The 15,911-nt window shown below is 42.3% G+C and overlaps 1 protein-coding gene across 2 annotated transcripts; it reads left to right on the top strand.

Annotated features, from left to right (window-relative positions):
• The first annotated feature begins 581 nt into the window (after positions 1-581).
• On the top strand, positions 582-15,092 carry serf2a (small EDRK-rich factor 2a). Of its 2 annotated transcripts, none has more exons than XM_078427040.1 (4): positions 582-727; positions 7,881-7,986; positions 8,638-8,777; positions 10,599-15,092. In XM_078427040.1, exons 1-3 carry the CDS (start codon positions 721-723, stop codon positions 8,738-8,740), a joined length of 216 nt encoding a protein of 71 aa, XP_078283166.1. In that variant the 5' UTR covers positions 582-720; the 3' UTR covers positions 8,741-8,777; positions 10,599-15,092. The 2 variants fall into 2 exon arrangements, with proteins under 2 accessions (XP_078283166.1, XP_078283167.1); XM_078427041.1 differs by lacking the exon at positions 10,599-15,092 and having other exon boundaries at positions 603-624; positions 690-727; positions 8,638-10,574.
• The last annotated feature ends 819 nt before the right edge of the window (positions 15,093-15,911 follow it).

Here is a 15,911-nt window from a genome sequence, read left to right as displayed (position 1 = left end):
AACTAATTTAAATTAAGCAACTCAACTAAACTTCTAAACTGAACTTTTAAACTAAACTAATTTATACTAAGCAACTAAACTAAACTTTTAAACTAAACTAATTTAAACTAAACTAAACATTTAAACTAAACAATAGACAATAGACAATAGGTGCAGGAGGAGGCCATTCGGCCCTTCGAGCCAGCACCGCCATTCAATGTGATCATGGCTGATCATTCTCAATCAACATTTAAACTAAACTATTAAACTAAACTAAACTATTAAACTAAACTAAACATTTAAACTAAACTAAACTATTAAACTAAACTAAAAATTCAAACTAAACTAACTTAAACATTGAAACTAAACAACAAAATTAAACTGAACATAAAGTGCTTGTGGGGGCAGATTCCTAACCAGCACACACTGGGCTAGCAGCAGAGGCGAGGGGCCGAATGGGCGGCGCCCGCCTTCCGTCAGGCCCCACGTGATGTTCAGTGATTGACAGGGGAAAGGGCCAATGGGCGGGTGAAGGGGCTGGCGGGGGCCAATGGGGGAGGGTGTGGGGGCGGGCGATGGGGGGAGGGGGAGGGGGAGGGGGAGGGGGCGGGGACAAGAGCGGCGGGCGGACGGTCCGTGAGGCGGGGGCAACGACAACAGCAGTGGCAAGAGTGGACGGACGGTCCGTGAGGCGGCGGCGGCGGCGGCGGCGGGAGGAGCAGCGACGAGGCGCGGCCAACCATGACCCGTGAGTCCCTGTCTGAGGCTGAGGGAGTGAGGGGCAAGTCGCGGTAGGCCGCACGGCTCACACCCGCCGGCCCGCCCGCCCGCCCGCCGGCCGATCGATGATGCCCCCATCCCCGCTAACACCGACCGGCGAGACCCAACGTGGGGGGGGGGGGGGGCTCACCCAGAGCCGCCGTGTTGACGGCGACCTCCGCCATGGCGCCTTCTCCTGCCACGTAAACACCGCGGGATAGAAGTCGGCCCAAACCAGGCCCTTAAAGGGGAGGGGGCCATTAAAGGGGAGGGGGGATTAAAGAGATAGGGGAGACTAAAGGAGAGGGGGGAGTTTAAAGAGATAAAGGGGAGACTAAAGTGGAGGGGGTAATTAAAGGTAGGGGGAGATTAAAGAGATGGGGGAGATTAAAGAAATTGGGGAGATTAAAGAGGAGGGAGAGATTAAAGAGGAGGGGAGATTAAAGAGGAGGGGAGATTAAAGAAATAGGGGGAGATTAAAGAGATGGGGAGATTAAAGAAATAGGGGGAGATTAAAGAAATAGGGGGAGATTAAAGAAATGGGGAGATTAAAGAAATTGGGGAGATTAAAGAGATGGGGAGATTAAAGAAATAGGGGGAGATTAAAGAAATAGGGGGAGATTAAAGAAATGGGGAGATTAAAGAAATTGGGGAGATTAAAGAGGAGGGAGAGATTAAAGAGGAGGGGGAGATTAAAGAGGAGGGGGGAGATTAAAGAGGAGGGGGAGATTAAAGAAATTGGGGAGATTAAAGAGGAGGGGGAGATTAAAGAGATGGGGAGATTAAAGAAATTGGGGAGATTAAAGAGGAGGGAGAGATTAAAGAGGAGGGGGAGATTAAAGAGGAGGGGGGAGATTAAAGAGGAGGGGGAGATTAAAGAGATGGGGAGATTAAAGAGATAGGGGGAGATTAAAGAGATGGTCATAGAGTCAAGAGTGTTTTGTTGTCATATGTCCCAGATAGAACAATGAAAGACTGTGGTGAATCTTTAGTCAGGGGGTGGTGAATCAGTGGAATTCTTTGCCACAGAATTCAATCATGGCTGATCTATCTCTCCCTCCAAACCCCATTCTCCTGACTTCAACCCATCACCTCTGACATCTGTACTAATCAAGAATCTTTCTATCTTTGCCAAAGAATTCCACTGATTCACCACCCTCTGACTAAAGAAATTCCTCCTCAACTCCTTCCAAAAGGAATGTCCTTTAATGTTGAGGCCTAAAACTTTAGTCCTGGACTCACCCACTAATGGAAACATCCCACATTGACTCTGTCCAAAACTTTCACTATTCAGTTTGTTTCAATGAGATCTCCCTTCTTGCTTCTAAACTCCAGCGAGCACAGGCCCAGTGCCATCAAACGCTCATTATATATTTAAGAAGGAACTGCAGATGCTAGTTTAAACCGAGGTAGACACAAAAAACTTAGTAACTCAGCGGGACAGGCAGCATCTCTGGAGAGAAGGAATGGCCGACGTTTCGGGTCGAGACCCTTCTTCAGACTGGTTAAGGATAAGGGAAATGAGAGATATAGACGGTGATGAGAAATAAAGAAAAATTAATGAAAAATATGCAAAAAAGTAATAATGATAAAGGAAACTGTCAGTCTGTATTTGGTCTCGCCGATGTATAAGAGTCCACATCTTGAACAACGGATACAGTAGATGAGGTTGGAGGAGGTGCAAGTGAACCTCTGCCTAACCTGAAAGGACTGTCGGGGTCCCTGGACAGAGTCGAGGGAGGAGGTATAGCGACAGGTCTTGCATCTTTTGCGGTTGCAGGGGAAGGTACTAGGGAGGGGGTGATTTGGGTGGGAAGGGATGAGTTTACCAGAGAGCTGCGGCGGGAACGGTCTCTGCGGAAGGTGGAAAGGGGTAGAGATGGGAAAATGTGGCTAGTGATGGGATCCCGTTGGAGGTGATGGAAACTTCGGAGGATTATGTGTTGTATGCGACTGTTGATGGGGTGGATGGTAAGGACTAGGGGGACTCTGTCTCTGTTGCGACGAGGGGGAGCAAGGGCGGAGCTGCGGGTTACCAAGGAGACACGAGTGAGGGCTTCATTTATGATGGGAGAGGGGCACCCCCGTTCCCTCTAGAATGAGGACATCTCAGATATTCTAGTATGGAACACCTCATCTTGGATAGACGGAGGCATTGGGAGTACGGGATAGAGTCTTTGCTGGAAGCAGGGAGGGCAGAAGTGTAGTCGAGATAGTTGTGGGAGTCAGTGGGTTTGTAATGGACATCAGTCAATAGTCTGTTTCTTTGGAATTGAACAGCGCACTAGTTTAGACCATTGCTAGACTACCGTGTCAAGTTCTAGAGGAACGGGACAATACTAGATGTTAAAGAGGAGATATATATGAGGTGCAGAATTTTAATTAATAGATCAATTAGACTAGTTTATTTGATTCAAAGTGTATAAAACTGAGGGGTCTGGGCCAGATGAACAAGCACCACCCATTCCTCTTGATAGAGGAATCTTCACCTTTAGAATAATTTAAATATAGGACGGAGAAAGGGGCGGTGCTAGGGGGATAACAACAATATTTCACTTAACAATATGATGAAGTGGTACTTTGGACAAAAAGGGTTTTGGGAACCACGGGTATTTGCCTTGAGTTTGTATTCAAGCCAAGCAGCCATTTAGGAATAATATAGATCTGCAGAGAAAGTCACATACAGTCAAATGTTCCAGAAATAATCCCAGAAAATAAAATCTACAGATTGGCACAATAAATTTGCAACTAGTAACTAAGCAGTCACCTTATGTGTACAATGAATGGGGTGACAAGCCACAGAACTATGCTGCCTTTTCCATTCTGTAGCAGACACCGAGAAAAACATTCTAATTTACCTTTCAAAAGCATAATAAATTTCAGATTGTCATATAGATCTGAGCAAAATTAACTGGAAATCCAACACAAAGCATGAATGCCCATCACGTTAGTGATGGTGCAAGTTCTCAGAGGGGTCAGATTGATCCATTAAATATGGGCCAGAGGTGTTGCATTTTGGAAAGTCTAACGTGCAGGCCCCACACAGTGAATGGTAGGGGTCTGGGGAGTGTTGTTGACCAGAGGCATCCAGGAGTGCAGGTGCAGAGTTCCTTGAAGGTCGAGGCGCAGGTAGATAAGGTGGTCAAAAAGGCTTTTGGCACATTGGCCTTCATCAGCAAGAGTATTTAGTATAGAAGTTGGGCGGTCATGTTGCAGTTGTATAAGATGTTGGTGAGGCTGCATTTAGAGTATTGTGTTCAGTTCTGGGCACCATGTTATAGGAAAGATGTTGTCAAGCTGGAAAGGGTGCAGAGAAGATTTACGAGAATGTTGCCAGGACTAGTCTGAACTATAGGGAGAGGTTGCGTAGACTGGGACATTATTCTTTGGAGTGCAGGAGGATGAGGGGTGATCTTATAGAGGTGTATAAAATCACGAGAGGAATAGATCAGGTAGATGCACAGAGTAGGTGAATTGAGGACCAGATGACATAGGTTTAAGGAGAAAAGATTCAATAGGAATCTGAGGGGTAACTTTTTTCACATAAAGGGTGGTGGGTGTATGGAACAAACTGCCAGAGGAGGAAGTTGAGGCTGGGACTATCCTAAAGTTTAAGAAAATTAGACAGTACATGGATAGGACAGGTTTGGAGGAATATGGACCAAAATAGGCAGGTGGGAATAGTGTAGCTGGGACATGTTGGCCGAATGGTCGGTGTGGGCAAGTTGGGCCAAGGGGCCTGTTTCCACACTGTATCGTTCTATGACTCTATATGCATCAAAATGCCCTCTTCCCCTTTTCGGTCTATTTAAGTGCTTCTTGCATTGACATTGTGGCATTAATGTGGCATTTGTAAATGAGATAGACTGCATGCAATCAGAGTCTAAAAGGCAATTATAGAACTGAAAAATAGCTGGAAGTGAACTGAAAAGTAGCTAGAAGTGAAAGCTTTGCATGAACTGTAGACATTTTATAGAACATAATATATCACTTACAGTGCTTCCAAGCTCCCCAAAAGGTCAACAATTCATTTATGAATTTGGAAACCTAGCATGCATTTAGAGTTTCAAAGACATAATGGCCCATTATTAAATCAACTGTCATGTGTCTCAGCAAGGCACACTGAAATCAATTTAGAGTAATATTTTCTGGTTGCAAATATAAACAAGCCTATTCCAAAATTAATTTGATTGTTAATAATTGAAAATGAAACTCATTTATATCCAAGAACAGAGGTGCTCAGAATCCTTTCAAAAGGAGGTTCAAAAATTTAATTTTAATTAAAATCAAGAATTATGTTATTGATTTATTTTCCATAATCTGAGGAGCTTCAAAGAAAACACAGACTAAAACTGACTTCTTAAAAGGCATTAATATGCATTGACCCAGGAACTGCCAGTCCTGTTATCAAATAGCAAATAAAATATTATCTCAGCACAAGACTGGATCATCAGGGAGCAGCTGAGAGATAAAGTGGAATGTCAGCTACTCCATAGCACCACCTCCATCAACAACAGATGCTTACTCAAGAATTTGGCAGAGGTGCAGATTTGCAATGAACAAAATTAACTAGCTAAAATGTGTTGTCCTACAGAAATGAACATTCTGCTATTCGTATTTTCACAAGCGCACTGTCCATTTGGTGTGAATTCACTACTTCTAAACCTAATTATACATAAATACACTGCATCCCAGTACTGATTGCCTTGTGATCAGCAGAGCACAAATACAATTGCTAAAGTAATTCCTACACTATTAACTGTTACATGCTGAAAGATGCTCTTTGGCACTGTTATTAATTTGCATTTTTATAACATTTCTACAGAAGGAAGGCTTTGGACAATCTTATTCAGTACCAACAATCTAACTGTAATTGAGTGTTATTGCAAACACCATTAACAATATAAAGAAAATCAACAAATTTGAAGTGTACAACTATATTGAGTGATTCAAATCTTAACTGCATCACCGAGCAGCAGTAAAGGATTGGTCTGACATTTGGAGATCATTACCTATAATAATTATAGCAACAAAGAACCCAATTCCTTGAACAGATCACTAAAAAATGACATGCCAGTGGCTAAAAATTACATTATGCTCATGTTTATCCTTGGACATATCATATCATATATATATACAGCCGGAAACAGGCCTTTTCGGCCCACCAAGTCCGTGCCGCCCAACGATCCCCGTACATTAACACTATCCTACACCCACTAGGGACAATTTTTACATTTACCCAGCCAATTAACCTACATACCTGTACGTCTTTGGAGTGTGGGAGGAAACCGAAGATCTCGGAGACATAAGGGCTCAAGCAATGGCCAAATAAACTGGCTAAACAAAGTCTGTTTCAAATGTGAATTAAAGACAAAATTTAGAAGTATAGTCAGAAGTAAATAGATTGAGAATAGTTTTTTAGTCAGATTTATATTCTACTATATCTGAGTATCTAATCAGAGGGATTACAATGATAAGGTTTTCAATATTTCTTTGTCAACAATCTCGAGATAGAGCCATTTCAACGTGATTGGGGTACGGTGGGGGAAAGAGTCAGTAATTGCCTCCTCCAGAGAGCTATGAAGATTGGGATAATTGTAGCTTGCACAATGGAGCTCAATAGGTTTGTCAGACACCTGGTAAAGCAACTGAAGGGGGATAGGGAGATTAACTCCTTCTCAAGAGTCAATGTCTTGTGTCCCAAAACAGAACAATGAGAATCTTGCACAGCAGCACAACAGATAATGTGAACATAGTACTCTGTAAAGCAACAAGCAAAAAAGTTCAGCTTATTTTAAAAAAAACATTTAGACAGGTACATGGATAGGATTGGAGGGATAAGGGCTAAATGCAGGCAGGTTTAGTTTAGTTATTGGCCTGTATACTGAGGTACAGTGAAAAACTTTTGTTGAGTGCTAACCAGTTAGCGAAAAGACCACACTTGATTACAATCAAGCTATCCACATTGCACAGATACAGGATAAAGGGAATAACGTTTAGTGCATGACAAAGTTCAATTAAAGATAGACCGAGGGTCTCCAACAATGTAGATGGGAGGTCAGGACCATTCTCTAGTGATAGGGTGGTTCAGTTGCATGATAACAGCTGGGAAGAAACAGTCCCTGAATCTGGAAATGATCCCAGGAATGAGTGGGTTAACATATGATGATCCCACAGATGAGCACCATGCCTTAATCTCAAGCACCATTACTGATTTCATCACTTCTGGCTGTCTGCCTTCCACAGCCAACCTTATCGTTTCCCAGCCCCAAACAGCCTGTTTTTACCTTCTCCCCAAAATCCACAAACACAACTGCCCCGGCAGACCCGTTGTTTCTGCCTGCTCCTGTCCCATGGAAATGATTTCTGCATACCTCGACTCCACCCTATCCCCCCCCCCCCCCCCCCCCCCCGTCCAATCTCTCCTGACCTATGTCCAAGATACCTCACATGCCCTTCATTTGCCTCTTTAATGACTTCTGCTTTCCAAATTCCCACTCCCTCATCTTTACTATGGATATTCAGTCACTCTACACCTCCATCCCCTACCAGGAAGGCCTTAAAGCCCTCCTGGTGGGGGATCAACCAATAAACATACATAAAAGAAGACGCACCGTGTAGAATCTATACTGAACTTTCATGAAAATGCATTTGCTCCAACCACCTAATGGTCACTCTGTGAAACAACAAATCCAGTCCTTTGTTTCCGATATGAATAGTCGCCTTGGTTACAACAGATTTTGTCAGCTCTCACCAAAAACCATTATAAATAGGTTCATAATAATGAGGGTAGACTGTACTTCTAAAACGGACATGTGGATTAAAGTTATTATTGCAATGTTTTGAATTGCATGAAAATAAAAGTGTCGTTTTGGGAATAAGATCAACGTATAATGTCGGATTTTTGTCCACTTAGCCTATGTATTAATTTCTGTGCATAATTAATAAGATTTAAGTTTTAAATATATGTATTAGATAATAACAACTCTGATAGCATGGGGAAGCAATGTTTCAAATGTTTCCTCCTTCCCTTTGCAGAAGCTTTTTAAAATGCACAACCACTGTTTTTGATGAAATGCTGTTGTGATACCAAAGGTCATCAAACTAAGGCAGTCACCATGGGCTTCTTTTCCCCCTTTCAGGTGGTAATCAACGAGAACTTGCTCGTCAGAAAAACGCTAAAAAATCAAATGATAGTAAGCGGAAACGAAAGACCGATGGTTTATCTGCTGCAGCCAGAAAGGAGAGGTAAACCCTGCAATATTAGCTGAATTGATAAATATTTCAGTCAAACATCTGATAGTCCAGAGATATAGAGAGGGAAGAATGTCGTCTCTGACTCCATTAGTGAGACGGCAGAGAATAAAGCAATTAATACTGGAAATACATAGCAGGTTTGCTAGTTCCTGACTGCTTAATACTTAGTACATGTGACAATAAACTGACCTTGAAACCTTTAAGTATGAATCCAAAGTATTATTAAATAACTATATTAAATAAGTTATATTAAATAACTTTACAGGAAATTACAAAGTTTGTATTGGACATCACAAGGAGCCTGTTGAAGTGGGAACTGACATGTGCATAGTCTCTTGTCTCCCCTCTGTGAATAGTATCTACAGCTTTCTTCATGTGGATAGGTTTTTCAAATATCTTATGCTTTTAATAATGGTTTATCTAAAATGACGATTGGTGTAAATCAAAATTCTGTACCTCCAGAACAGCCGAAAAACAAGCCTACTCTCGGCATTGGACTATTTTGTTGAGGAATTGTTTATTTCCTTATTACTGCCTCGATCTGCAAAGTTGCAGTTGCTCTGTAAAGGATTGCCATGTCGTATTCTCAATGTATTTGAAGAATATTATGATTGTGGTTGCTTATAATTTGTATTTTTGCAGGGATGCCCAAATAATGCAGCAAAAGCAAAAAGGAAATGGAGATGCAGATGATGGAAATGCTGATGGAGCTGCTGATGGAGCTCAAGCGGGTACTTCGAACTAACCCGCACCTGTGATTCCCTGCCCACTGTCCTGGATGGGTGCGTCTAACAAGCAACGCGGCTTTGTCTTTGAATATTGAACATAGTTAATACATTGGGTTCCGGTACTTCAGAAAATTGCATTGTTGTATCTTTCCTATTGGATTATGCCATGTTTCATGCTGAAGGGAGGTGCCTGGCTTGGAGGGTTGTTACTGATGCAGTGTTAGACCGTATGCTAAAGAGGAGCATTTTCTTCATGAGCATAATTCACTAGGGCTATTCCAAAATAAGCAGAAAAGGTGCTTGCATTTGGATTTGTGTGACCAGCCTTGTATTTTTGTATCAATGCTACCCCTCTAAATTCTGTTTTAATAAAGACAGCATTTAAGTTGACAAAGCTGGGTTTAGCTGCTTGACTTTAAGTTGCCTTTAAAGCTTTGCCATTCTTGAAGCATCTTTATTCTCTCTCAGTGACCCAAGAACAAAAGGAAACCAGTTCTCAACATTAATCAAATTTCAGGTTTTCTAGTGGTGGGTATTATGAAAAATCCATTTACATTTTTTTAAGGATTTGCCACTGAGCAGGTACATACATGAGGGCCGCAAGCTTATTTTGTTAGCTAGTGCAAAGAGTGAAATGTTCTATGCCTTGCTCAGAATTCCAATCTTTTTTCGGCAGAGGAGAACTATCTTGAAGTGTCAGTGAGTGGAATTGGAGTAGAGAAAGTTGCAGTGGGTAAAAGTGGTGGTAACGAGAGATTTGCCTTTCATCTAAATCTCCCTTTGCATTGGGTATTTAACGTGGGTTCTTGCCACATTATGCAATTCATTTCTTCAGTAGGAAGATGCAGATGCTGTAATTATTTGGAGTGATCTGCCTGATTTATTATCTGGGATCATTTCTAGCCTCCAGTTATCCAGGTGTAATGTGACATTTAAGACGAGAGAAGACCTCTCGAAGCCTGGTAAAAGGGCAGCTGGGAGCGTGATAACCTCTCCCAGTCAGACGACATCTCACTGATCTGAACTATGGTTAGGATAGGTACTTTGGAAATGGCTTATTGATCAAAAAAAAATCCATTGATTAATGCAGAAAAAATATCTTGATGGACAGACTTGGGTGGATTGAATAATTTTTATAAAATAACTATCACGCTTCAATTTTTGCCTGCTGTTGTGGTGCACGTGATCTACGATAGTCAAGGCTTGGCAGTAAGTTGGATTCAATTAAATTTCTACCACAAGTTGCGGATTTTAGGTTCAACTGCAGCCAAGTTTGCCGATTTAATCCCCAGCCCCTTTCCTCAACATCAGCACTAAATCAAACAGATTTATTCAGTTGATTATCCTCAGTATCTCTACTATAATGCCCTGTATATATTGCTATAAAAGAGAATCCTGAATCTTCTGTGCATTTGTTCCACGAAAGGTAACACAAAAAATATATAGCTTCCTGGGGCAGGAAACTGATGTGGGTTCTTATTTTCCTCAATCTCCTTGGACTAACTATCCAAAATATGTTCCTATGTAGTTATTGACTTTAAATTGATGAGTGAGATCAATGCTCGTATTCTTGGTATAGAACGAGCAAATATGTTTGGGCTGAAGAATGAAGCACATCTTAAGTCAGAGTGTAAATATTGCATTTTAATCAAGCGTTCATCTTTTGACCAGGTTGAAAAAAGCTTTTGGTCAACTGTCAGGACACTCCCTGAATTTTGGGGGATGGAACGAGCGAGCGAGCCAGAATATCTGGGTTTTCAGTTAGTATTTTCCTTGCTGCACTGTTCTTTTGTCACCTGACTAACGTTGCTCATTTATAAGTGTATATTAAAAACTTTTTTGTATACTGTACGCATTTTCTGACTTTAATTGAAGGTACTTGGGCCAGAGCCTTGCATGTTCAGACTGGCAGCCTGCTGGAATTGGCTAGTGGTCTTGTTAGCTGTCTAAAACTCTTTGCTGTGTACAGCATCCTGATCACAACTTTGAAATGCAGAGAATTTGGTGAGTATTGTATGGTTGGTGATTGTTAATGAATAGCTAGACAAATGATCTTCAATGCATTACTAGACATGGCTCGTAGAATGGCACGGTATGACGTTTAATTCTGTACCAGGGTCCTGTAAGTCTGTAGCAGAGCTGCTAAAATGGAGCTGAAGCACGGGCAACGTCAGATCAAGAAGCCACGGCTGTTCTCTGGTTAAAATGGACCGTACATCCGGATTGGCAAAATCTTCAGTAGGTTCCAGAGACACATGTCAACGCCAAAGTAGAAAAGCTGAAAACATTTGTTGGATGACTACTTGCCAACTCCCTTGGCCACGGTTATTTGCTAGTGAACACCAATTATTTGGCAAACATCCCAAGTCGTGATGGAACACAGAATACCCTAAAGGTTTTTCATTTCTGACGACTTGAATCCTGGCAGCTAGTGACTGACAAAGATTAATAGAAGGGAGATTGTTTACAGGAAAGCAATCAATTAAAATGTGTTTAAAATTGGAGCCCAAAGTTGATCTTTAAACTGCTGTGTTGGGTAATGTATCCATCTACAAGTGTCCACCGTAGGTATTTTCTCTGCATAAAATCATAAACAGAGACTTACTTCCTAGATTTCAATTTTGTAAATTCTAAAATGTGAACCGATGCATTTCTGCCTCGCATCTTTGACTTGTTAATTCGTTCTATCAATTGTTTGTCTTAAAATACAATATTGTGTGGTATACCTGGTATGTTTTTTTTAAGAAACTTGAATTTATTCAATATCTTTTGACCTGGTTGTTTCAAGGCACTTGACAGTGTCCATTCAAATCCTCTTTTGTCCTGGACTATCAAGCCTAGATTTTGGTGCTAAAGTGGGAATTAAAGCCAACCCTGTCTCAAGGATTGCAAGCTGAGCTGTAACTAATTAAAGAGTAAGATCATTAGACATTTGTTGATCCTTGGTTCAAAACTAAATTAGCACCAACTATAGTTTCAACTATGAAATGTGTTAATCTTATTACTCTGAATGTTAATCCTAACTCATGGCTGCAGGGGAATTAATTTGTATTGGAATTGGACCTCAGCAGTAACAGAAGTTAATGCTTAGTTGGTGTCAGTGTAAGAGTGCGCTCACTTTAGTAAGTGACCGAGATGTCCCTTGAGCTTGTAGTTAACACAATTCTGCCAATAAATAACTTGATCTGGTGTTCACACTGGAGTAAAGATTTTTATTGTAGAATTTGGAAGCGGTTAAGTCGCATTTGGAGTATTGGCTATTCTGGTTGCTCCATGACAGGAAGGATGTGGAGGCTTTGGAAATGGTTCAGAGGAGATTTAGTTCAGGTTAGTTTATTGTCACATGCACTGAGGTACAGTGAAAATAGTTTACCAGAATGATTCCTGGATTTGGAGGTATTCGCTATAGGGAGAGGTTTGACAGCCTTGCATTGTTTTCTCTGGAATATAGGAAGTTAAGGGGAGACCTGATAGAAGTATATCCAATTGAGCGGGTAGACAGTCAGAACCTTTTACCCAGGATGTAAAAAATCAAATACCAGAGAGCATAGCTTTAAGGTTAGAGGGGCAAAGTTTAAAGGAGATGTGATGGGCAACTTTGTGAAACACAGTGGGTGGTGAGTGCCTGGAACACACTACCAGTGTTGGTGGTTGAGGCCGATACAATAGTGACATTTAAGACACTTTTGGATAGGCATGCGGATATGCAGGGAATGGAGAGATATGGATTATGTGCAGGTAGATAAGAAGTGGTCATGGCATCATATTCGGCACAGATGCTGTGGGCCGAATGGCCTGTTCCTGTGCTGTACTGTTCTTTGTCCTGCCCTACCTGCCTGCACTCAATGGGATCCATTACTTTGTGTTCATTCCTGCTCATTCATTGATACTACCAATTGTACAAAACGTAATCTATCAATGCACAGGGTTTTCGGATATCAGTTTTACATCCTCAGTTCCTGCCACAATATTTCTAGCCATTCACTCCCATCCCTCTCTTTGATAATTGGCCAAACACAAACTTGATTGTTCTGTCTTGAGTTAAGTTTCAGACCTTGTTACTGAAACCATCTATTTCCATCCCGGTAACATAACCTCTGCTCGCTTGCTGATTAAATACCTCTCAGACTTTTGTGGCCTCTCGCCTCATTTATTCCAAAGCACTCCCTTCATTTTGTAAACATGACCTACACTAAATGCTGTTCACCCAGCACTCATTTGTTTGCTGACCCGCAATGGATCATAATTAAGCAACACCTTTTGTTTTAAAATTCTTAAACTTGTTTTAAAATGCACTCATTATCTTGTTCTTTCCTGTTCTCTATTCACCCTAGAGCTTAGAGGTACAGCGTGGAAACAGGCCCTTCGGCCCACTGAGGCCACGCCAACCATCAATCACCTGTTCATGTTAGTTCTATTTCCTATATACTAGGGGCACTTTATAGATGCCAAGTAACCTACAACCTGCACGACCTTGGAATGGAGGAAGCGGGGTGGTGCCATCAGCCATGGCAGCCTCGCCAACAGTCTGTTTTTTTGTGTTAATGTTCTCCGGTTTGTTTTATGAGGGGGGGGGGTGTTGGGGGAAACTTTTTTCAATCTCTTACCTTGCTGGAGATGCGATTGTTTTCCGGATCGTATCTCCGGTCGCTCGGCGGCCGAACATCATGGAGCTGGAGGCCTTGCCCGGGACTGACTTTGAGCTCCACCGCGGGACCGTGGACTTACCATCAGAGCGTGCGATCCCTTGCCTGGGATCGACGCTCCAACTGCGGACTTTAACATTGAGGAGCTCACAGTCTCGGGTAGAGACCGACGTCGGGAGCTCCAAATCGCAGGTTTTCGACCAGCCCCGACCCGGGTAGATCGCCCGGCGTGGGGGAAGCTGAGATTCCCCCGATGAAGGAGCTTGATCACCCCGACGCGGGGGCCCGACCGCCGGCTACGGGAGTCAAGATCATCCCGTCAACGGAAGGCTCGAGGCCCCCGACCGCGTGAACAAAGAAGGGAAGAGATTGAACTATTTTTCGCCTTCCATCACAGTGAGGAATGTGGAATTCGCTGTGGTGGATGCCTATGTTAAATTTTATTTTATATGGCTGTGTGTCTTGTTGCTTTTTACCTAGTATGGCAGTATGTTAACTCAAATTTCATTACCTTAATTTGTACATGTGACAATAAATTGAATCTTGAAACTGGAGCACCTGGAGAAAATGCACATGGTCACAGGGAGAACATTCAAATTCCACAAAGATAGCACCTGTAGTCAGGATCATACCTGGGTCTTTGGTGTTGTGAGGCAGCAACTCTACCGCTGTGCTACCATGCTGCCATAGTGAACTCTGATATTGGGAGCGATCCTCCAGTACTCTCTCAAGCTCCATCAACCTTGCCTTCAGATGCATAAGATTTAAACCTTGGGGTTCCCTTAAACACTTCTCTTAAGACTCTACTTAAAAATTCCAATAGTCGAGCTTTTATCATCTGGTGGTCATGCATCTTACCTGATTTGCTTTCAGTATGTCATTTACTGCAATCTTTTGAAACTCCTTTCAGGTGATGGGGGAAAGAGTCAAAGACAGCACCTGTAGTCAGGATCATACCTGGCGGTGCTGGCTCGAAGGGCTGAATGGCCTACTCCTGCACCTATTGTCTATTGAACCTTTTCACACAAAGAGTGGTAGGTATATGGAACGAGCTGTCAGAGGAGGTAGTTGAGGCAGGCACTATAACAACATGTAAAAGACCCATTTGGACAGGTACATGTACAGGAACGGTTCTGAAGTTAAGCGTCCAGAGAATGGAGAGAAATGGATTATGTGCAGGTAGATTAAAAAGCTGCCTGTCCTGCTTATTTACTCCAGTGTTTTGTGTCTGTCACGCTTAGAAGGATATGGGCCAAACGCTGGAAAGGGACTGGTGTAAATGGGGCATGTTGGTTGGTGTGGGCAAGTTGGGCCGAAGGGCCTGTTTCCGTGGTGTATGACTAACCTTGCAATACTTGCTAAATTAAAGCTGCTTTATAGGTGGAAGTTGTTTTGGATTAGTTTTCATTACATTGACCCATTTCTACCCTGTCATATTCAATGGCCCCTTTGTTTATGTTCTGCTGGGTTTAATTGCTTATTGGCAGAATGGATGGGCCTCACCTCACTTCATTATCACATTGATTTGTGCATTATCAACAGTGTGGCCAGGTTTTGTTTTAACATCCTTTTAACTCTTAGGGAGAGATAAAGACAAATCACAATCTTGCTCATTAACTGACATCATTACTGGTACTTCTTAATGTTGGAAAAATGATTTGTATTAGTGTCATACTGGCTTATGTATTACATCTTCAAAAGGGGTCTAACTTCTTGTTATCTAAGTCATATCCAGTGTTCCAGCTAGGTTGGGATGTGTTACTTATTTTCATTCCATACTTGTACCTTTTTATTAAATCTATACTTTCAGTAATTCTAGGTTTTGTTTGAATAATAGTATTTTGTTTTTCTTATTCAATCTCTGCTCTCAACTAAATGGTATCTCACTTTTAATTCATAATCATACAGGGTGTAAATCACAGACAAACCTTTCTACCTGACTGAAGTCTTGAAGGAAAGTCCTGTCCCAAAACATCACCTATCTACATTCTCTTTCCTTGGTAAACTAGCGTTTGCAGTTCTTTGTTATTACCCTTACCAACTGCATGCTTTCTATCTTGGATGCATGCCATATTTCTACCATATTTTGTTTTTGTCTTGGATTACTTATCTACTTTCCTTCTGTAAGCAAGTCACCTGATAATGGTTACACTGCCTTTACACACTGGTAAAGATAATTCATCTGGGTGCAGTGTACAGTTAACAGTCTAAACAGACACATGAATAGGGGATGGTGGGATATAAATCACGTGCAGGCAGAGGAGATTAGGCTGCGGAACCAGAGGCCTTTAAACGAGTTGCCACAGCCACGATGCTCACCCGGACGGAATGCTCCAAAGGCTCAGCGGATGGCCAAACCTGCCCGGAACTCGTTTAACGCGGAACCGCCGGAGTCCCCGTCGGACGGTTGAACACATGGAGACTTTGTCCGTCATCCGAAACCGGCGGAGAGACTTCGACAAGCAGCCAAACTCGCCATAGAGGCTCCTCGGTCATGGAACTGCCTGAAAGCTCGTCGGATGTGGAGTTGCTGCAGGCATCG

The sequence above is a fragment of the Rhinoraja longicauda genome, chromosome 33 (assembly GCF_053455715.1).
Source record: "Rhinoraja longicauda isolate Sanriku21f chromosome 33, sRhiLon1.1, whole genome shotgun sequence".
NCBI lineage: Eukaryota > Metazoa > Chordata > Chondrichthyes > Rajiformes > Arhynchobatidae > Rhinoraja > Rhinoraja longicauda.
This window is presented reverse-complemented; position numbering and strand designations above follow the sequence as displayed.

Bases quoted from the DNA above. Each gene is read 5' to 3' on its own strand.
- serf2a (XM_078427040.1), top strand. The intron at 7,987-8,637 runs GTAAACCCTGCA...GTATTTTTGCAG, and splicing joins GCTGCAGCCAGAAAGGAGAG to GGATGCCCAAATAATGCAGC.